Source organism: Mustela nigripes, chromosome 9 (assembly GCF_022355385.1).
Source record: "Mustela nigripes isolate SB6536 chromosome 9, MUSNIG.SB6536, whole genome shotgun sequence".
NCBI classification, from domain to species: Eukaryota; Metazoa; Chordata; class Mammalia; order Carnivora; family Mustelidae; genus Mustela; species Mustela nigripes.
This window is the reverse complement of record NC_081565.1, coordinates 33,578,437-33,601,034: the sequence shown is the minus strand read 5'-3', so window position 1 is coordinate 33,601,034 and position 22,598 is coordinate 33,578,437. Positions and strand designations below refer to the sequence as shown.

The following is a 22,598-nucleotide window of genomic DNA, read 5'->3' as shown; positions in this document are numbered from 1 at the left end:
CCTCCGTGTTGTTCCTTCACTGTTTGCTGTCACTGTTTCAGACCTGGAACCAAGTTGACAACACTTTAGGGCAACTCTGATTTCCTGGGTCCATTTCACAGCAGCCTTAACAGCTGACCTCGTGACAAGGATAAGCACTCTTATTTTCAAGATGGGAAGACAGACTCAGAGAGGTCAAGCGACTTGCCCAAGGTCACAGACCCTCAACTTTGAATGCAGATTAAGCCTGAACAGTGCTCCTTTACTTCCTGTACTGCTTTTCTCAGAGGCCCATAGACCAGCATTTGAGCAGGTGCTATGCAGGTATTTTAAAATTGATGTGTGAGGGGGCTCAGGGTGGCGCAGTTGGTTGAGTGACCTTTTATTACGGCTCAGGTCATGATGACAGGGTTGTGGGCTCCCAACGGGCTGCTTCTCTCCTTCTGTCCCTCCCCATTTGTGCTCTCTCTCTCTCCATAATAAATAAATGAATCTTTAAAAATGAATAAATAAAACCTATGCATAATAATCTGTAACACATACAACTTGCTATAAATCCCCAAGACATGCCCTACAGGGGCGCCTGGGTGGCTCGGTTCATTATGTGGCTGCCTTCAGCCCAGGTCATGATCTCAGGGTCCTGGGATTGAGCCCCAGGTTGAGCTCCCTGCTCAGCAGGAAGTCTGCTTCTCCCTCTCCCTCTGCCCCTCCCCCTGCTTGTGCACACGCAAGTGTGCACTCTCTCAAATAAATGAAATCTTTAAAAAAAAAAAAAAAGACACACCCTGTGATTTGGGATCACCTGTCAATGCCTGTTAATGTTTTGGCCATCCAGCCGCAGACCAATGCAGGGAAATGCCACAGTCCTTCAGCAAAAGGGCCCTTTCTTTTACTCACCAGTGGCGATGATTCTTTTACCACTAAAGAACTAAGGAGTAGAACCTGCCATGCCCCTAATGGCTAGCGGAATAAACTTTATAATGACAATTTAACTAACTTGTCTGATTTTTAGACAGTGAAGGCAACATGTCCTTAGGTTTCACATTCAAACAAGCCTCTGAAATTCAAATACACCTATCTCCTAAGGAAGTCTGGTTTTCTTCCTACAAGGGAAGCCCCAATTTTCCTTTCTGAATTTTTAAAGAGGAGGTTGGGGAAGACAAGAACGTATAAACCTCTTGTTTTGTCTAAGTACCCTTTACATATCTAGAGTCCCTTTCCTATCCATAACCATAAGGTGGCCATCAGGAGTATCTAGAGTAAAATTTACTTTCAGAGTAAGAAATGTTTGAGGGCAAACAGAACCTCAAACTGTGAACTTGAAGGAATGCAATCCCCTGAAGTGCTTATAAGGTTGTGGAGAAAAAGGTAAAACCAGAAGAAACCATCAAGAGCAAAGGGTTATGGGGCACCTGGGTGGCTCAGATGGTTAAGTGTCCAACTCCTGATTTCCACTCAGGTCATGATCTCAGGGTTGAGACTGAGCCCCACAGCGGGCTCTGCACTCAGCATGTAATCTGCTTGCTCCTCTCCCTCTGCTCCTCCTCCTCCTGTTCACACTTTCTCTCTCTAAAATAAATAAATAAAATCTTTAAAAAAATAAAAATCAAAATAGAACAAAGGGTTACTAGATTTTCTGGGATAACCAGTCCACAAAGGATCAAACAGGAATATAAAGAGCATTTCTAACTTAAGGAGAGGAACTGAATAGAACAAAAACAAAAACAAACAAGAAAACAAAAAACCACAGACTCGCAGAAAAAGCCTCACAAGAATGAGTCCTCCCCCCTATTCATTGACTGAAACTTCCCACTTCCAAACTGCTTACTCAGCACCCCTCTGCGAGCTGTCACATTCAGCAATTTTTGCTTCTCTGGAGGCTTCATGTCTAATAATCTTTAAGGCCTCCTCGAAACAAGCCAGGATAGAAAGAGGTTCCTCAGCTTTTTCAAAAGCAGGCCCACTTCTATCCTAGTGTGTGGGTGATAAAGAATCAGAATGAAGGGTGCAGACAAGAATCAGGTGGGGTGGGACAAGGGGAAGGAAGGCAAGGCCCCGGCAGCATGCCTGGGTTTGGTGTCTGCCCTCTGACAATAGTCAGGCCCAAGACCTGTGTGTGTGTGCGTGTGTGTGTGTGTGTGATCTGAGCCTTGACAATGTTCTCAGCCATCCTGTGGGCGACTAGGAAGTGATGACACCAATTCCCACCATCTTGTCACTCTGCAGTCACACCACAGATGGCTTTCAGATGGATCCTGAGCCCTCACAGCTCAGCAAGCAGGAGTTGACTGACAGTCCAATTCCCCAAGCGTGTGCCCCATGCGTGCAGCACGAGCCCCCTGAGCCGGACTGATGGCATATTATTCCTGGATCTTTATTTACAAAGTGTCTCTTCTGGGCCCAGGAAGCATGCTCTGCCGGCCTGAGGGGGCTCTCTGACTCAGTGTTGAATGTGGAAGGAACTGGTCGGGGATCCTCAGGGGGCCCTTCGACCAAGCCCAGCAAACATCTTCATCAGGGCTAATGTTTCTTCCCCTCTGGGGACCCAATGGCTCCGGAGCACTTAGTGCTTCTCAAAGAGCCTCTCCCCTGGAGGATGTCCTCTAAAGGTCAGCCTCCCAGCAGCGTCCAGAGCCCCAGCGTTCCCTTCCTCTGAAGGCTCGAGCCACACTGCCAGCAGCTCCACCGCAGCCTCCTTCTGCCTTCCAAACCACGGCCCAGAAGCCCCGGAATGCCTCCGGCTCTGGGAGGTGCTGTCATCCAATGGCAGAGCTAAGCCTCAGTCTCAGGTTGGGGGGCTGGCTCCGTGGACCCCCAGAGCAAACCCTGCCCACTCCGCCCTCCCCCTCATGCACACAGCTTCCCTCGTGGACAGGCTGCCCACGTGATGGCTCTGCCCTTGCCGGATCCGCGCTTCTGCAGAAACAACCAGCTAAGGAGTTGCTGGACTCACGCGAGGCCTCCCGCCGGACTCTGTCACCAGCAGGACGGCATGTGGAGACAGACCTCCATCCCCAGTCCAGGCCCAGGGACCCCCAGCACAGGATCTGTCTGATTGACAGAGTGCGGATGGACGCTCTGGCGGACCAGGCAACTTAGACTCCTACACAGGGCATCTCAGCAGGTGACAAGGGGATCCGTAAAAACGTGTCCCCTTGGCAAGGGCTCAATTTCCCTCCATGGACCAGAGTCATTGCCAGCTGCCTGAACATTTCACGGCTTAAGGATACAGATGGGGTTACGCCCTGACTGCCTCTACCTAAGGCACCCCAGGTCTCCTAACTGGGGTCCCCACTTGCAGGCTCTACGAGGCACTCCCCACCCCACCTTTTCTAACCAGTCCTCTTAAGCTGCAAATACACAGGTTTTCTTAAAGCACAGATCTGACCCCATTGCTCCCCTGCTCTACCACTTCTCATTACCCACAGAATAAAGACCAAGTTCTGTGGTCTAGCCCTTGGGACTCCTGGCACTTGGCCTCAGCTCGCACTGCAGCATCTTTCCCCGGTACCTTCTCAGCCTCTCCTTCATTCACCTGAGATCCCTCACAGTGCCCTTCCCGAGACACTCTCCTCACATCCACTAATGTCTAAATACCCCAGTGCTCCCTTTCCACGCAGGCCCCGCTCCCTGCCACCTCCTTCACGGAGCCTTCTCAGTGCTCCTTTGGCAGCATTATCCTGAGAACACACAGAGAAGAGTGCCTGCCCTAAACCAGATGCTTTATAAACTTTACAGGTTTTGAATGGCTTTGACATCACAGTTTTGAGACCCAGGTGATACTGAAGTGACCTCTTTCACTGTTCCCTATAGCTGTGTAGCAGAGAAGTTATGGGTAGACAGAAGCTAGACTAACTACATAGAGCCCCCACCATCTACAGCTTGTACTAGTCGTGTCACTTATGACCTAGGACAATGGACCAAAAACAAAACAAACAACGACAAAGTCCTGCTGGTCTCAGTTTCCCCATTTGTAAAATGAGACTCTTGATAGAACTTACCTCACAGGGAGTGCTGTGGGGTTCAGTGAATTAATATACATAGAGCCCTTAGAACAAGGTGATGGTCTGGGGATTTTTTACTCTCCCACTGCAGGGAATCATGGGTCAACACAAACTGATCACCAAGACAAGGGCAGGGCCACTTTTTTGAGGACACCTTCAGGCTAGAAAGGGCAGCTTCACTGGCATCACTGTGACTATAGGAAGCCCAGAGTTCTAGGCTGGGCTGAGGCCGAAAGAATACAAAAACATTCATAAAGCCCTTCCTACTTGCCAGGCATTGTGCTCAGCCACTTAGATTACTTTGTTAAAGCCCCACAATGACCCTATGTACTGCCTCTGGACCTCATCCCCAGAATATTTCACATTTAAAAAGGGGATTCTAACAGGACCACATCAAAGATCTGCCATGAGGATCATACATGGAAAGTGGTATGAAGCTGCAAGGCACAGAGTGAGCGGTCGGGACGCCATCTCTTACTGCTAAATCCACATCAGCACAGATGCAGCATTCCAGGCCTGGAAGGTAACCACCTGACTCAAGTTACGAAGTTTCCAAGCACCAGAGCCAGAAGGTGAATCCAGACTTCTGACCCCAAAGTGGATGCTCATTTCACACCACCATGGTTGGACACCATTAGGATTCCACAGTGTTTAAAATAAACAGCTCTGGACACATGTGGTGGCTAGCCCCCACAAAGGGCAAAGAACCAGGACAGAGAATACCCGGCCCCCGAGGCCATGCTACTTTCAACTGGGCCAAGTTGTGCTCTACCTCCTGCCTGTTCAGGACTGAGGCCCTGGATGGCAAGATCCTCCCTCCTCCTCTGGAATCTACTCCCGACTGCTCCTCTACTCTCTTTGCTTTGCTCAAATCCACCTGGCAATCCAACCTTGCTCCCCACTGGGTCATACACTGGGATGATTAACTCCTCAGTGCTAACCTCAGCCCACCTGCCCAGAACCTGGTCTAGCCTGCCACTTCCTCCTGCCCAGGAATCTCCCGAACTCGGGATCCATCGGTGCAATCTACACTTGTGATACTGGAAGGTCCTTGCTCTTAGCAGCTGGTGTCCTGGCTGGGATTCTGGCTCTATGTGGAACTGTGAAAATCTGCAGCTTCCCTCTGCCTTTGAAAACGATCACACATCAGAGTCTCACACATATGAGGGTCATTGTGTGGAAGAACTAAGATTAGACTGGTTCTACTTGACCTCTTTCAAAGAGTCCACCTAATAAACCAGCAGCAGAGCACAGGTCTCGTAACATCAAGTACTCAACAAACCTGTGCTAAAGTGGAGTGAACAGCAAAAAAAGGCTTGCGAACCCAGCTGTGCAAAGGAGTGGGTGGCTACATGGCCTGGGAGGTGACTAATCCCCTCATCACTGAAAGTTTTCAGGCATGGATGCAAGAGGGTTAGACTGGGTGACCTCCAGGCTCTCCTAGAATTCCAAACTAAGGTATGGGACAGCAGCTCTCAACCTTGGCTGTGTATCAGAATATCTGGGGGCCCTCCTGTAACACTGATGACCAGGGAGCCAAGGTGGTCATCAGTCCAGGGAATTGAAATTTTTCAAAAATGCTCCCTAGGTAATTCTAATGCATTACAAGGGCTGGTCTAGGGTTCAGTGATGAGGTATGACACAGAGCAGAGTGAATTAGGTAGATACCCTCAGCCTCTTAGAACCATAAACATGTTCAGTGTTCAGAAATCTGCATTTTTCTTGATTTATTCCCTGTGAATACTCCTGGACTTAATTTGTACCGTTAACACCAATTCATTAATGTCACAAACCTCACAGCAGACATCTACAAGATGGATTATCCTGACACGGCCGGAGCCAGAAAAAGGAGAATATGCAGCAAGGGTTCAGAGAGGGTCTCTTGTTGATTAAAGACACAGGACACCTGGGCTGAGGAAAGGTTGGGGGTGTGGGGAGAACTCCGTCAATTCATATCACTTGAACTGGATTTTGGCGGGTGTGAAAAACATGCAAGTGATCAAAATAACGCAGTCCTCACATGGCACACCTTCAACGTCTTAGCCCTCCCCCAAGTGAGAGCTCTTACCCACAGCGAGCTCCACTAGTGCCCGTGCCCATCGTGGGCTCTGGTGCTTTTTTTTTTTTTTTTAAGATTTTATTTATTTATTTGACAGAGAGAGATCACAGGTAGATAGAGAGGCAGGCAGAGAGAGAGAGAAGCAGGCTTCCCGCTGAGCAGAGAGCCTGATGTGGGACTCGATCCCAGGATCCTGAGATCATGACCTGAGCCGAAGGCAGCGGCTTAACCCACTGAGCCACCCAGGCGCCCCCTCTGGTGCTTTTCTTCTCCACTCATAGTCCTTACACCTGCCTCTGTCCTCACACTTGAACTCTGTCCTGCATCAGAGGGAACCCTGGGCCTTTCTGATATCCCTCCTTCCTAGGCTCTGAGGGACAGCACAGGGCTTACTCATCGCTCAGTGTTGGCGGGGCTCACTCAGCTCTGCGCTGGGACACACGGTAGGTATCTGAAAAATGTTTGCTGCTCGGGTGACTGAACATTGCATCCCTTTCTCCACAAGTCACCGTGTGAAAGCTGAAGCTGATGCACCCAGATAAGGTCACACAGGCAGGGGAGAACACGGAACATGGTCGCTCCCAATATATACGAACATCCCGCCCCCTGATCCTGGATGTGTCCCCTGGATGGGGACACAGACTCCACCAGGGGTGAGCCAGGGCTCTCCTGGCCTTGTCCCACCCACAGCATCACATCTGGCATCCAAAGACCAAGCCCTAGTACTCAGTTACTTCCCTCAGGTGTCAGGAATTGAATGTGTAATAAGCGCGTGGTATCTGCAGACGGAAGGTGTCATTTTTACAAAGACAAGGTGAAATCATCATTATCATAATAACTGATAAGACCTAAATGCAGTCATGGTGAAACAGTCGAAATATTTAAGCCTAAACAGGCACCTGGAGAAATACAGATCACAGAGTAAGAAATGAGTAGAGAGGGTGCCTGGATGGCTCAGATGGTTAAACGTCTGCCTTCGGCTCAGGTCATGATCCCGAGGTCCTGGGATCGAGTCCTGCATCAGGCTCCCTGCTTGGCAAGGAGCCTGCTTTTCCCTCTCCCTCTACTGCTCCCCCTCCTTGTGCTCTCTCTCTCTCTCTCAAAAACTACATAAAATCTTTTAAAAAAAGAAAAAAGAAAAAATAGAGGATGTCCAGACACAGACTAGTCATTCAGAAAAGCAAAATTAAAACCCTACCTCATACCCTAAAATCAAACTCCAGGCAGATTAAGATTTCAACATTAAAAAAAAAAAAAAAGTATTAGAAGAAAATACAGGTAAACATTAGAGTAAGGAAGACTTTTCTAAGCACCATACTCCAGAAATCATGAACATTGAGAGCTAACAACAGAAAACAATTCATTGTGAGCAACAACAATCACCAAACACAGAACTGAGATACATATTACACATCTGTAAGAAATATTCTGTACCCCACAATGGCAGGTAAAGGAGCTGCCATCCTTAATCTACAAAAAGCTCTTACAAACCAATACAAAGATAACCCTGCAGTTGAAAGGAAGATAAAAGTATACAATCTTAGAAAAGAAACACAAATGGTCAAAGCACACAGGCACCAGTCACCCAAGAAACTGCAAATGAAACTAAATTGGATTAGAGTAAAACAGGCGTAAATGTGTGAAGTCTTTCTAGGATACAATATGAAAGCACGTATCAAAATTTTTCCCTTCTTACCCAACAATTCTCCTTCTGGGACTCAGTCCCAGGGAAACCATCACAGACTTCCGCTGAGAATTCAGTTACAGAGATGTTCATTAGAGCGATGTTAAATTAGGGAAGACTACAGAAAGCTTAAATGTACAAACAGAATACCACACACACATTACTGTTGTTGAATGTTTAGGATAATGGAGACATCTTTCCCCATCTTGAAACAAAAAGAGAATAAATACAGGCAATATTACTTGATTGTTGTGGTGGGGAAAATGTATATATATATATATATATGCATTGAAAAAAGGCTAAGGGAAAAACAGTAAAATGTTAACGATGGTTTCTTTGAATTATAGAATTAGAGTTGGTTTCTATTTTAGTTTTGCTAATCTGCATTTTCTATACCAAATTTGCCTTAGTTTTGTTTAAAAAAGGCGGTGGGGGGTGGGGTTGGAGTTCACAGATATAAACATTGAAACATACCGAAAAATCCAAGCTTGCGGTTCTGAGGACTACCTCAGAACACAGCCAACTCACAACTGCCCCCCACGGAAGGGCAGGTAGAGGCTGCACCATTCCACAAATGCCATGCAGGCTCCAAATCACATGCATGGCTTTGGAATGCACCAGAGGGATTACAGGGCTGTCTGGCTTTCAGGGAGTGCACATCCGAAAAACAGTGAAGCTTCACTATAAAGAACCTTCTGGTCATTTTCATTTTCAGAATTTAGTCATGGCTTGGAAAAACCAGGAAAGTCCAATTCCTCCAAACACCTACAGTGTTCGTCTCCTCCCTGTAGGTCACATACTGCTGGGCCCTATGTAAGGGAGAACTTTCCCAACAATCACAACTGCTCAGCAATGAAATGCTCTGTTTAGCAAAGCAGGCAGGCTCCAGCCCTGTCCCTGGAGACTTAACCTTGGCACTCAACTTTACCCTTCTGATGTGCCCAGCTCAGGCATGTAACATAGCAGGCGGCCTCTTTTAAATGTGGAGAACTGGGGTAGTTTCAGGTGCATGGCAGGCAAGGCCCTTTACACACAACCCCCTGCCACCTTCTCCATCACCTACAGTCACACGAAGGCAAGCCCCGGGCTCTGGCCCAGCAGTGCTCCTCTTTTGCTCTCAGCCACCGTGGACAGGATGCCTTCTGTCTGGGATGCCCCATGTGTACCTTCCTCTGAACCCAAAGGGTGGTTTTCCCCAGCTGGGATGGAGGTTCCCCCATGCCTCCTTCAGGTTCTCAGGAACCTCACAGGCCTGGAGGTAGCAGAGTGTGATCTGCTCTTAGCCCTAGGACTAATGAGCCCTGGGTCATCCCCATCTGCTGAACCACAGGACTGCTCCTCTGTTGTCCTCTCCACCTGGGTTCATGATGAGTTATCCTCCCTATCACTCAGGCCAAGACTTTGGCATCACCCTTGACTCTCTTCCCCCTCACACCTCACAGTGCACCCATCTGTCAGGAAATCCTGTAGCTCTACCCAGGACATGTCCTGAGGTCCGTATCTTCTCCTCACCCACCGCTAGTGCCCCTGTTCCAGCAGCCACATGTACCCCAGCTGGCCTCCCTGCTCACCCTTGAAAGGCTGTTCTCCGCTAGGCAGGCAGAGTGATGCGCACAGAATCCAAGTCAGAGCCAGTCATTCCTCTGCTCAGAACCCTCCACTGACTTCTCATCTCACCATTTCAAGTGAGAGACCCTTCCAGTGGCCCCAGGGCCCACTTCCCACCTGCTCCGCCCAGGCATGCTCCTTTCCCTGAGGGCCCTGGGCCTGCTCCTATCTCGGGGCTTTTACCCTGACTGCTCTTTCCGTGTGGAATGCCCTACCCTTGCAGCCATGGGAATCCTGCCTTCAAGTCCTCAGCAAAGCCCTCTGAGACCCCACTTAAAATGGCACCACACCCCAAACTCAGGTCCACCCTAGGCTCTTTATCCTGCTCCACCTCTCTGGACACTTCCTATCGGACACACTATCTTCCTATCTGATATTTGCTGGACTCCTCTCACAAAGGAGCAAACTCAGGGGAGCACAAACTTACAACCCCAAGATCAAGAGTTGCATGCCCTACCTAATAAGCCAGTCAGGTGCCCCCAGGGAGCACACATTTTTATCGGTTTTGTTCACTGCTGTATCCCTAGCACCTCAATAGAACACCCAGCACCATAGCAGTGCTCAGTAATGCCTGCTGAATGAATGAATGAACGAACGGGGAGAAAAGTCTTGGTATAAGTTCTCATGGCCCATTTGAGGATTTAGGGTCCAGCCTGCAAGTAAAGGTCCAGCAGTGGGCCAGTGTTATCCACTTCTCCCCACTTCACCCACCTGTCAAGTCACTTCTCTCATGGACCTTGGGAAGCCCCTTTCTGACCATCATTCTTAAGTCCTGCTTGGAAAACACAGGGCGTGAGTCATTCCCCAGGGCCCTGACTCATTCTCTCTCCATTCCTTGGACCCACCTCCAAGATCCTTCCTCTAAGCATAATGGGAAATCCAGAGAGGGCTCCCCTTGGAGAAAATGGAAAGGAACTGAATGATTTAGAGGAAAATTCAATTCTTCCTGGCTCAGCAGTTGAGAAAGCAAAAAACTCTCAGGAAGCTAGTGCCTCTGAAAGTGAAACATTAATAGAAATATTACTGGAAAATACCAAACAGGAAGAGAAGGAAAATTCCATTGTGGAAGCAAGGTCCTCTGTCGATGCTCCTTAATGGTCTCAGTAAAGTATTTCAGAATCAAAACATGGAAAGAACCGGAAATCAATCAGGCTGTCACCCTTCCTGTGGACTGGAGCTTTGGCCAAGCCACCTCCACACCCGCAGCACAAAGGGCAATGGGCTCAGAACAGAAGATCCACAGCCTGGCCACCGGCTCAGCCAGTACCTGCTGTGAAGAAGGGCAGATTCCATTCCTCCCCTGAGCCTCAGTTTCTCCATCTGTAAAATGGGGGTTATAGCACCTTCATTACAGACTGACTCTCAAGAAGCAAATTAACTATAGGTATGAAAATGCCCTTAAGTTATGAAATACTTACATAAATGTAGGAATCAGTTGCTCCTATAAGGCTCACAAACGGTATTTCCTTCCTTCCTTTTTTTTTTTTTTTAAGATTTTATTTATTTGACAGAAAGAAAGTGAGAGAGCTCATTAGCAGGGGTAGCAGCGGGAGAGGGAGAAGCAGGCTCCCCATGGAGCAGGAAGCCCAATGTGGGACTTGATCCTAGGACCCCAGAATCATGATCTGAGCAAAAAACAGATGCTTAACCAGTTGAGCCACGCAGGCGCCCTGAGGGGATGTCTTATAGAGAGTAAGTCTAACCACAAGTAAGGTAGAGGAAATTTAGGCATGAGACTATGCAACCTGATAGGGTATGGCACATGGGCCAAAAACAAAGTTCTGGATCTGGTTCCAAATCTCATCTCTGCCACTTACTGGTGGTATGGACCTTAAACAAGTTACTTAACAGCTCTTTGCCTCATATGTAAACTGGGAATGACAGTAGCACCTACCTCAAAGGATTTGGTGTGCTGTAGGAGTTAATGCATATGTAAAGCACAATGGATAGTGCCTGGCTGAGTATGTGTATTGGAAGCACTTCAATTGAGTGGAAAGCTCCCTCAATTGAAGTGACAATGCTTTCTTTACTCAAGTGCCTACTCCTCCAAGAAGACTTCTCTGCTTCTCTGTTTAAAAAAAAAAAAAAGCAAACAACAACCATCCCCCGCCCCCCTTATCCTGCTTCTCCTTTGGCTCCATGGAATCAAGGTTCTGCCCAGAACAGTCCCTGTGCCAGGATGGCTCTCAGCCCACCTACACCACTTTGTTTACTGATAAATTCTGCCATACAGATCTGTATTCTCACCTGCTTCCTGTGTCCTCACCAATAAGCTCCTTATAGGCTGGCACTATGAACCCCCAGCTCATCCCTGTACCCACACAGCTCCTGACAATTTGGCAATTTCTCAGTCAACACAGCCCAAACAGAAATTACAAAGAGAGGGCGGCAGAGACCACAACAACCTCTATCTCCATCCTACTGGAAACCCATGGCCACCACTCAGAATGCCGACAGGTGGTGCCAGCAGCCAGCCAGCATCCCAGCTCTCTGCTTCAAAGCTATAAATCCTGATTTAGTTTCTAGGGCCAAGCCTGACCTCCCCCTTCTCCCACAGGCCACTACCTCTTGGCTCTCCCAGCACAAGATGTAAAAGCTCCAAGATAAACCGCCCAGGGGAGCGCTTGACACAGGCAGGTTGAGCTTTGTTAAATGACCAGAGGAAGCCACACCTGTTTCAGATTTGCCCCATAACGCCTATTTTATGGGTTAGAAATGCTTTGGGGGTGGGGAGAGGATAAGGTCAAGTCTTGGAGGTTAAGTAGGGGGAAATCAGTCCTGTTCTGAGATTGTCAGATTAGACGATGGCCACCGGATCTCCTTTTAAGGAAACTTGGGCTCCTTGTTGATAAGTCCAAGGTGCCATTAGTTTTTGGAGGCTTTTCCCTTAAAACAGCATGCACAGGCTCACCAATCCTTGGAGGAAGGGAAGGCTTGGTGTTAGAATGAGAAGATGTGACAGTTACAAGACACACATTTTGTGCAGCTGTCCCTCGAGAAACGCCAACTCTGCGTGCAGAATTTCTCTATAAAATAATTCAAGGCCTGCATTAACATTTCATTTATGGAACTCCGAGGCAGATGGGGGAGGGAGAGAGTAAAGCCAGCTCTGGGGCCTTTTCTGGAGACCACCAAAGCCCAGACTAGAAGGGCTGGGAAATCAGGCAGAGGGGTATAAGAAGAGGAACACATTAAGCGAAGGGAGGAGACACATAATGCACATTTCAGTAAATATCGGAGCCTTACTATCTCCATTTAAATCACGGAAAATAGTAAATTGATAAAAAATTTAATAAGCATATAAACTTGGAATCCAGATTGCACAGATGTGATCCTGGCTGTGTCACTTGGTAGCTGTGGGGACGATAAGCAAGTCACTAACCTCAAAGCCTCAGTTTCTTTATCTATAAAGTAAGGGCACTGCTACCTGTGGTGGATGAATCGCATTGAAGGCCTTGATTAATGGCCTGCCCGCATCCCTGCCTTTTGCCATGTGATTCTGCAACTCCTCCTCTCTTCCTGAATCCTGGCCGGCCTTGTGACTTGCTTTGGTCAACATAATGCAGCAGAAGGGACAGTGTGCCAGTTTCTAGCCTCAAGAAACCTTATGGGCTTCTGTTTTTTTAGAACACTGCCATGATCATTGATCATATGAACAAGGCTAGATGGCTGGAGACTGAGAGACCCCCATGGGACAGAATCCAACGTCTCAGTCAGGACCATCCTAACCTAGCTACACCCAAACATGTAAGAGAGCCCAGCCAGGATCAGCAGGGCTGCACATCCACCCCAAAAAGACCGCAGATTCATGTGTGAGCCCAGCTGAGACCAGAAAAACTAATCAGTTGACTCGTGGGCTTGTGGACAATCATAAAGGCTTATCATTAGGATAGTTGGGTGGCTCAGTTGATTAAGCGGCTGCCTTGGGCTCAGGTCATGATTCCTGGGATGGAGGCCTTCAGTAGGCTCCTTGCTCAACAGGGAGCCTACTTCTTCCTCTGCCTGCCCTTCCTGCCACTTCTCCTGCTCGTGCTCTCTCTCTTTTTTTTTTTTTTTTAAAGATTTTATTTATTTATTTGACAGACAGAGATCACAAGTAGGCAGAGAAGCAGGCAGAGATAGAGGAAGGGAAGCAGGCCCCCTGCTGAGCAGAGAGTCCGACGCAGGACTCGATCCCAGGACCCTGAGATCATGACCCAAGCCGAAGGCAGTGGCCTAACCCACTGAGCCACCCAGGCACCCTGTGCTCTCTCTTTCTAACAAATAAATAAAGTCATTAAAATAAAATAAAGGCTTATCATTTAAAGCAGGGGTTGGAATCTAGACTGTAGGTCAGCTGCCTGTTTTTGTCAATAAAGTTCTTTTTAAAAAAGATTTTATTTATTTCAAAGAGAGAGTGAGCACATGCATGAGAGAAAGAGAGAGAATGAGCACGTATGAGCGCACGTGAGCAGGGGAAGGGGGAGAAGCAGACTCCCCCTCTGAGCAGGAAGCCTGACACGGGGCTTGATCCCAGGGTCCTGGGACCATGACATGAGCTGAAGGCAGTCATGTAACTGACTGAACCACCTAGGCACCCCTGTAAATAAAATTTTATTGAAACACAGTTATGCCCTTTAAAAGATTGTCTATGGCTACTTTCCAACTACAAGGGCAAAGTTGAACAGTTGTGATGAAGACTATCTGGCTTTCAAGCCTAAAATTAAGAAAATTTCTTAATTTTGCCCTTTAAGAAAAAGTTTGCCAACCCCAAGTTTAACATCACTGTGTGTAGGGTGATTTGTTATGCAGCAATAGCTAACTAATACAGTATCTAGACCTCTTCTGGGGTGATTGTAAGGATTAAATGACCAATTAAGTGGTTAGCATGAAGCCTAGAGAATATTTCTCTTCCGGGTAATCAATGGAGAAAACCAGGTTTGATAAAAGCAGCATTTTTCGCATATAACTTTCAAGGGACAGGACTTCAAAAGAGAAAGCATCCCAAGCCAGACCACAGATACCAACTTTGGCTCTTACCTTTCCATCTATTACTTTCTAAGAACTAGAGAATATGCCCATTAACAAAATGGAAACTGACAACTCATATTTGACTGAGGCTTCAATCAAGCCATGCATCAATAATTGCATGTGAAAAGGCCCCAAAGACCAGTTACAACTAACTCCCCAGCAAGGCACACGAGACACCCTTTTCCCTTTCTGACCCCAATCTCCCTCTGTAATGCCCCTACCACACCTACTCTGCTGAGCCTCCAACCATTCTTTCCCAAGCCTCCAGGCTATAGCACAAGCTGTTCTATCCCTTCTGCAAGCACCCCCTCCCCAACCCCTGCCCCATTCCCTGCCCAGGAAATTCCCACTCATCCTTCCAGAGTCTACCTAAATGTCACTTCCTCCTGACAGGTCTCTTGGACTTCCCAGAGTCAAGGCCTTACCAGGCCCTTGCACACTCTTCTGTTTTGGCATTCCTTAGGTCTCCTTAGCTATTATCTGTCTCCCAGACTAGACCTTAAGAAGCTGGTATTTAACTGCAAACTGAGACGTTTCCTTCTTGGAAAGCTGGCCACCACTTATTCTCTGAATATCCTGTCTAGCATGCTGCTCAGACACTCTTTGCTGAATGTTTAAAAAAGAAAAAAAAGGTTAGGCATGATATTATTCTTTAGGAAACATGTTATTTAACTCAACCATGTGGATGCTGACAGAATATAAAGTGTTGGTACACATTAGCATGTATTTAAAACTCGGGAAACTGATGTCATCATGCATTTTGACTTTCTCAGTTGTGGTAGAAACATTTACTTAATTATGATAAAAGAAACAATACTTCAGCAGAAAACGTAGTAGGATGAGACCTGTTCAGCTGCACAAAGGGAGGAGACTGACCAAGCTACTGGTTTCTTTTGTCACCGTTACTTTTTTATAAAGACAACCCGAAAGAATGATATTTCTACTGACAAGTTTCCTTTTCTCTTCCTGGGAGCTTAGGCCCTCATGGTCTCTCACCCGGACTCTAACTGTCCCCTAATCTGACCCTATAACCCCCCCCCATTTTGATAGCCCAATCATGGCTCTGAGTCTGTCCCATTCTCAGCTCACCAGTTACAAGGACTTCCTGTGGGGTCTAAACTCAGCCCCCCACCTATTTGATGTCATCTTTCATTCCCAAGGGAGGCACAGAGCAAGAACGCTCTGGTTTCCAAGAACACACTCCATCCCGAAGTTCTGTATGTGCATACACACACACACACACACACACACACACACACACACACACGCAAGCAGACTTACATTCACACATGCACACAGAGCCCTGACACAGAAGTCCTGCCCCCTCCCCTGCACTGAAATTCCATTTCCATCTCTAGATCCAGCTCAAAGCTGCCTCCTAGGTAAAGACCACACGAAATTCCCCAAGACCAAACCCTGGGGGAAACAAATGATGAAGATAGTGTGTGACGATCTTCTCCAGAGACTTAGGCCAGAGATTACTGGCAAGTTTTCTGCAGCCTTCATTCCTTCCCCCTCTTTCACATGATTCTAAAAGGGCTAATGCTCAAGACTGGATGCTTTGCGGGGCGGTTGGGGGGGGGGGTGCACGTGCCAGAGAACTCACTGGGAGAATGAAATGATGCCTAAATGCAGAATAGGAAGGCATGAGGCAGGGCCCCCAAAGATAAACCATAGTGGGACATGGCACTGGAGGCACTGAAAGGATGATCGGTGGACCAACAGCTTCCACTTGACACCACAGTTAACTCCCAACTCAGGCCTGATGCTATAAACAAACACAGGGCCTGGCACCCACACAGTGGGAGTGCAGGGAGGAATTCATCAGCCTCATGGGTTCTTCTTGTCTTATCCCTGACAACTGACAAAAGGAAGCTGGGCCTGAGATTAAGTGGGGCACTAGAAGTGGGTTTTCCTGGGTCCCTGCATGAGGGGTAGAAGGCGGGCTCTGAGGTGTTCAGGACTCGATCCATACAGTATGCCTGGCTTTCTGAAAGCTGTCTGGCTGAAAATAATGTGGAAACCAGGCTGCATCCAGACTGCCTGACCAGGTACGGCAAGGGGGAGAAGGGGGTTGGCCTCACACGAGTAGACAGCCCTACACAGAGGACAAAGATGAGGGGATCTAGAGTCTTTGCATCCCAAAGCAGTTCCAACCAGAAGACCCAGGGGGAGGGTTAAGAAGTCATTGCTACATAATGGCCCTGCTGATACCAGGATCAGCAGCAAAAAAGATCATCTAGGAACTTGTCAGAAACGCACATTCCCAGGACCCACAGTAGGCTAGATGAATCCATTTTAAAGAGCCCTCCAAGTACTGGTTTGAGAACCACTGCACAGTGTGACTCTTGGTGGCTGCCTCCCCTCTTCCTCATTAGAAAGAACATCTGGTGGCCGAAACTCCTGTCTCTGGATCAGAACAATTTCTCAAAAGATCAAAGGGCTCAAAGTCACAACCCAGTAGGTGAAATGCAGTCAAGAGAGATTAAAAAAAAAACAAAAACAAAAAAACCACCTCTGTTTGCTCACATCACTTAGCAGCTAAATCCCTTCACTGGCCCTCACTGTGCTTAGCTTATAAGGTCCTCCCTAACATAGGCCCTGCTGTTCCCCAGGGGTCCGGCACAACTCTAACCTCTCAATGCCAGCCACAGGCACTTTACCAGCATCCCAAGTGTCAGGCTTTCTTTCAGCAGCCAACCACAGCCACCGCCCCTCCCCCCAACTAATGGCCCTCCCTGACCACCCCTACTTCACCCCTCCTGTAACAGCACCCCCATCACAGCACTCATCATCCACACTGCACACTGAGCCATAAAATTCCAGCACCCAGCAGGGGAGGGCACAGAAAGGAGCCATAAAAAATACTTGATGGTGAGGGGCCCCTGGCTGGCTAAGTCTGTAGAGCATACTCTTGATCCTGGGGTTGTCGGTTTGAGCCCCACAGTGGGTGTAGAGATTATTTAAAAATAAGATCTTAAGGGGTGGCTGGGTGGCTCAGTGGGTTAAGCCTCTGCCTTCAGCTCAGGTCATGTTCTTGGGGTCCTGGGATCGAGCCCCGCATCAGGAGCCTGATTCCTCTCTCTCTGCTTGCCTCTCTGCCTACTTGTGATCTCTGTCAAATAAATAAAATCTTAAAAAAAAAAAAAAAAAAAAAAACCTTGATGAACAAAGCCAACTCTTAAACACACTTGACATTCCAGCTATAAGCCTTATCATCCCTCAGTACTGAAATAGTCTTAATTGTAATTAGGGGGGAAAAATGTCTACTAAAGTTTTGAAAGTCAGAAAAGAAGACTTTACAAGCGACAGGAGAGAAGATTTGCCCACCAGGGAGGTGGTTGTGGAGTAACCAGCGGGGCGCCAGGAGTCTAGCACCATCCACTGGGAATCTCTCCATCTTTACAGATGGGGCCTTGCTCAAACCAACCATACTGAGGAACGGCAGTCTCCCAAGCCAGCACCTAGCTGAACCTTAGCCATATGTAAGATAGCAGGGAGCCTCTTGGTGTTTCCCTCACACATTAACCAGAAGCCCTTCACCCTGGGGGCTCTCAGAGAAACCTTCCCCTCCTCCAAGACAGCACCTGGGTGGACACCTGGCTCCCACCTTCTTATAGGAAGCCCTGAGTCCATGCTTCCAAGGTGTGCCCCCAAACTGGCTCAAGGGAGATGTAGGATCCCCCCCCCCCTCCATGGCCCACTCAGCCTTCAGCAGATCCAGAGGGGAGGGGATACTCTTGGGAACTGGGAACTCAGAGAGAAAAAGCCAGACAGAAAAATTAAAAGGAAGGGCATCCCCTTACTTCTCCTGCTTGGAAGACAAAAACATCCCTTTCCAAGCACCAGCTGGCAGGTAGGAGCCTGTCTCACTCCTGTCTGGACATCCAGTCCTAAAAGGAACTCAGACTATCAGTCTTCCCCAGCCCACGCCTGAGAAAAATTTACCTTTGGGAAAAGGTGGGGGTGATGGGGAGAACAGGAGGGACATCAGCCTGACAGGGCACTGGGCCTCAGATGTAATCAAAACACTGTATTCCACCATAAGTAGACAGAACAAGTATTATTTGATGGGGGAAGGGAGGGTGCCACAGGAGTGTGAAGGAGGAAGAGAGGGGCCCAGTCTATGTGGTGTGCTTCAAAGAGGGGGATTAAAATGGCCTAATATACTGGGGGGGGGGGGGGTTGTCACAAAGTGGTCTCCCTCATTCCTGGGGCTGTATGGGGAGGGATGGAATCAGGAAGAAAGAGGTGAGGATTGGAGGGTGAATCGCTTTCCAGCCCGATGAACCTGGTGGAACCCCTTGTGCGCTCTGCGGGAGGAACTGACTTATGGAAGTGGAAAGCTCCTGGAGGCAGAGTATTTCAACCGGAAAAGCATGTGTGGGGGTTCCCAGGGCAGCCCCAGTACAAAAGGCCGCTTGGATTTGGAAACCCAGCGCGAGGGGTGGGGCAGGGCAGGGCTTTTAGTAGAATTTACATATACACGTTTAAAGACAGTCGGTCCGGATCTGCCACCAAGAATGCTGTGTAATATCGGGAGAGTCCCTTCCCAGCTCTAGACCTCAGTTTCCCAACCACAGTAGTGGGGGCGGGGGGGACAGAGAGTAGAGGGAAAAACAAAAACAAAAAACGCTCCTCTAAATCCGTGCCAGCTCTGACTTTCAGACTTTAGGTCTTGGGGGACGGAAGGGCTGCTGGGTTTTTCTTGGACAAGGCTGCAGGACGCCCTGGTCAGGTTACTTCCCAAGGAGGACACCTGGCTGTGGGCTCAGAGAGGGGACGTTTTAGGAGCAGCAGTTGAGACTGTGTCAGAGGCCAAGGATCCCGGGGAAAATGCGTGCGATAGGGAAGAACTAGGACGCGGCGAGGGAACCCTTACCCCAGGGTCCTAGCCGGAAGCTAGGAACCATGAAAGAACCAGAGCGTTGCCTCAGTTTCCCCGTGCACACAGTGGCTAAGGAACCTGGGGTGAGAACAAGGGGTGCCTTACCTTGTCCTTTTTGCCGGCCCCGCTCTCCTCCGCGGCCGAGGCGGCACACTTGTTGAGCAGTTTCTTGCCACCGCAGGCCGTCGGGCTCCAGGTGCGGCCACCAGAGCAGGCACCCCCCGGGAGGTCTCCGGCACCGCCCGCGGCGCTCTCCACCTTGATGAGGCGGTGCTTCGGAGAGATGTAGCGCACCTCGGCAGGGGTGGCTGGCCGCCGCTCGCTGCTGCTGCGGTAAAGGTGCGGAGAGCCGGAGGACGACGACGAGGACGCAGCAGCGCCTGCGCCCGACGAGGCACAGCAGCAGCCCGCGGCGCCCGACGCGGACGAGGCCGAGAAGGCGCGCTGGCCCCCGCCCGGCTCCCCGCCGCCGCCGCAGTAGTCCAGGCGGCACATGGCGCGCAGTTTGCGCAGCGACGAACCGGGCCCGTTGTAGGGGTCCTCGAAGTCGCGCTCCTTCTGTGCGCGGTAGGCGCGGATGAGGTCGCTCGTGCTGCCGCTGTCGTCGGGCAGCGAGCCCGACGAGGTTGAGAAGCAGGAGGCGGCAGCCGGACCACAGGACGCCGAGGCACCCGCCGAGGCCTGCGGTACAGCCTGGGGGGGCTGCGAGGGCCGCTCGCCCCGGCGCCGCTGATCGCGGTAGTCCGGCCGCGGCGGCTGCGGGGGGCTCTTGGTCTTGCTGTTGCCCAAGCTGAAGTACTTGTTCAGCCACTTGGCCATGGCGAGAGGCCGCCTAGGGCCGCGGCGCGGGAGCCCTGTCCGCCGCCGCGGCCATTCGGGGAGCAGCGCTGCGGCCCAGGTCCCTCGGCGCCCCGGCCCCGGCGGGGGGCGTCCGGGGCGCCCGCTCCCGACGCCAAGTTCAAGTTCTCTCCGCCGCCTCCTGCCGGCCGACCCCGGCTTCCAGCAGCTGCAGCACCGCCCTCCGCCTCTGCCTCTCGCCGCCCGGGCTTCGGCTCTCTCGCCCCTTACGGGCGCGTCTCATGGGATCCCGGCCCTCCGCCCCGCGGACAGCGAAAGGCCCGGGCGCCCCCCAGCCTGGGACGCTCTGGCCGCGCGCTCCGCCGCGGAGCGCTCTCCTGCCCCGTCTGAGCCGCAGCCTCCGCCTGGGCCGGGATCTGCGGCTGCTGCGAGAACTTGTCGGCGTCTTTGGCCCCCCTTCTTCCTTCCCAAGAGCGCTGGGGGAGAGCTTGGCCCCGCAGCCGGCAAGCAAGCAGCGAGGGAGAGCGAGCGAGCGATGAAGGGAGGCAGCCGGCGCCCGCCCGAGCCGCGCGCCCGTGCCCGTCCCGGCGGCGCCTGCCGCTGCCGCTGCCGCCGCCTCCCGAACCGCCGCGTGTGTGACACTCGGGCCGCCAGAGCCCGCCCCGCGCCGCTGCCCCGCCCTCCCTGGGCTCGCGCGCGCGCCCCGCCCCTAGCCCGCCCCCGCAGGCCCCGCCCCGTTCCCCCCTGCGAGCGGGGCAGCCAGACCGCGGCCTAAGCCCCGCCCTCCTCGTGCCCTGGTCTTCTGCAGGCGCAGCTCTCCACCTCAGCACGCGCCACCACCCGCGGCAGCCTCGGCGCCAGCCCCGGGGTGGCGCCTGAGGGCACCGGGGTCCGGCAGCGCTCCTGGCCCCGCCTCGCTCGCAGCCCGCCGCCGCCTGGGGCGTGAGGTTGCCAGCGAGAGTCCGCCGCGCGCTAAGGCCAGACCCGGGCGCGTCTCCTGGTCCCCGCGCGCTGTGCGCCTCAGGGACCCACAGTTGGAGGCTGCGGGGAGCGGGGCTGAATTATCCCGGGACATTTCTAGTTTACAGTGTGAGCCGCGCGAAGGAACTGACGCCCTGGGTCCCCTCCAGGACAGGGTGCCTTATCCCCTTCTTGAAGGGACGGAGACTCGGGTTCAGCCCCCACGTGCCCAATCTGCGGAGGAGTCTCTGTGCTAATGAGCGCGTTAGCAGTCCCGCTGACGGACGCTGCCTGGAGGGGCGGCCGCGGCCCGGCCCCAGTCGCGGCGCCAGGCTGAGGGGAGACCGGACGCTGGCTCATCTCACCTGTGAGGAAGTGGGGTCTTTAACCCCGCGCAGAGCCGACCTGAGTCCCAAAGGAGGGCCGGCCGCCCAGGTGGGCCGGGCTGCCACTTCCCAGTCTGGTGGAGCCGAAATGATGTCATTTCTACCAGTCTCTACTTGGCAACTTAAGATCGTCCTTTGATATTGACCAAAGCTAAGGAAACTGAGGCCGAGGGAGGGGCGCTGGTTACCCAGTGAAGCTTTTCCTGGGAGGCGCCAGGCTCCCCGGGGAGCCTGAAGAACTGCCTGCAAAAGAGGTAACTGCCTCTAGAGCGAGTGCTCCTTTGAGTTTGGCCTACAGGCCCCAAAATGTGCTTTACACTGAGGTGTGAGAACTGAGACCTGAAGTCGCAGGCATTCTCTGATCAGGATAGCCCACGTTGTCAATAATCTCCACTTGCTACCTGTGTCTTAACAGATGAGTTTTGGGGGCAGTCTATTTTTTTTTTTTTTTTTTTAAATCCTGTAGGAAAAGTAGGACCTGTTCGGGCAGGCAGAAGGCCAGAGGCTCTCTTGGCCACCACACAGACCTGGCCCGGCTGGAGTGGAGGTCACATTCTCAGTCTGAGAGCCAGACAAGGAGTGCCTGAGAGCTGTCGCCTCTTCACTGCCGGAGGCCTGAGGCCACAGTGGGAAGAGGGCAGAACCTCGACTCCAACTTGGGTCTTTCTCTGAAGGCTGCAGTCCTGTCCACTCAGCCACACACACTGATGTAATGGAATTGACTGCAAATTTTCCCTTCAGCATCAAGCCATTTGCTCTTTTCCCTCTTTGGTCAGACAGGACTGTCATTCTCTATGAGTTAGTTGAGTTTTTTAAACCCACTATTATAACCCCCACAGTCACAGACACCAACTACACAGCCCTTTCATTGCCTGAGATCTACCTACCTACTTGGCATTTCTCAGGAAATAATGTGTGTGTGTGTGTGTGTGTGTGTGTGTGTGTGTGTGTGTGTGTGTCTGGGGCATGGTGGAAGAACCAGAAATTGACTTGAGCTAAGATGTTTATTTTGGGAAACCCTAAACTTAAATATCTCAAATTACCCTTTAAATCACTCCTCTGCTGTATAAATACTTAATTATTCTGCAAGTAGGGGAGGCCCAAATAGAAGAAAACCCAAAAGGCAAGGACATCCTCATTGTAAGTCTCATTTCTCAACCAACCACAAATCCTCTCTGGCTCTCCCCCTTCCCATTTCTGCTTGTAGGCCAGTAAGGAGAAG

At 50.7% G+C, this 22,598-nt stretch overlaps 1 protein-coding gene across 1 annotated transcript in view; it reads right to left on the bottom strand.

Annotated features, from left to right (window-relative positions):
• Nucleotides 1-20,605, bottom strand: part of SHB (SH2 domain containing adaptor protein B) — a 142,074-nt gene extending 121,469 nt beyond the window's left edge. The window contains exon 1 of the mRNA XM_059411254.1: nucleotides 19,338-20,605. Coding sequence (XP_059267237.1) covers nucleotides 19,338-20,051 — 714 coding nt within the window. The 5' untranslated portion in view covers nucleotides 20,052-20,605. The remainder of the gene's footprint in view (nucleotides 1-19,337) is intronic.
• Between the last annotated feature and the right edge of the window lie 1,993 nt (nucleotides 20,606-22,598).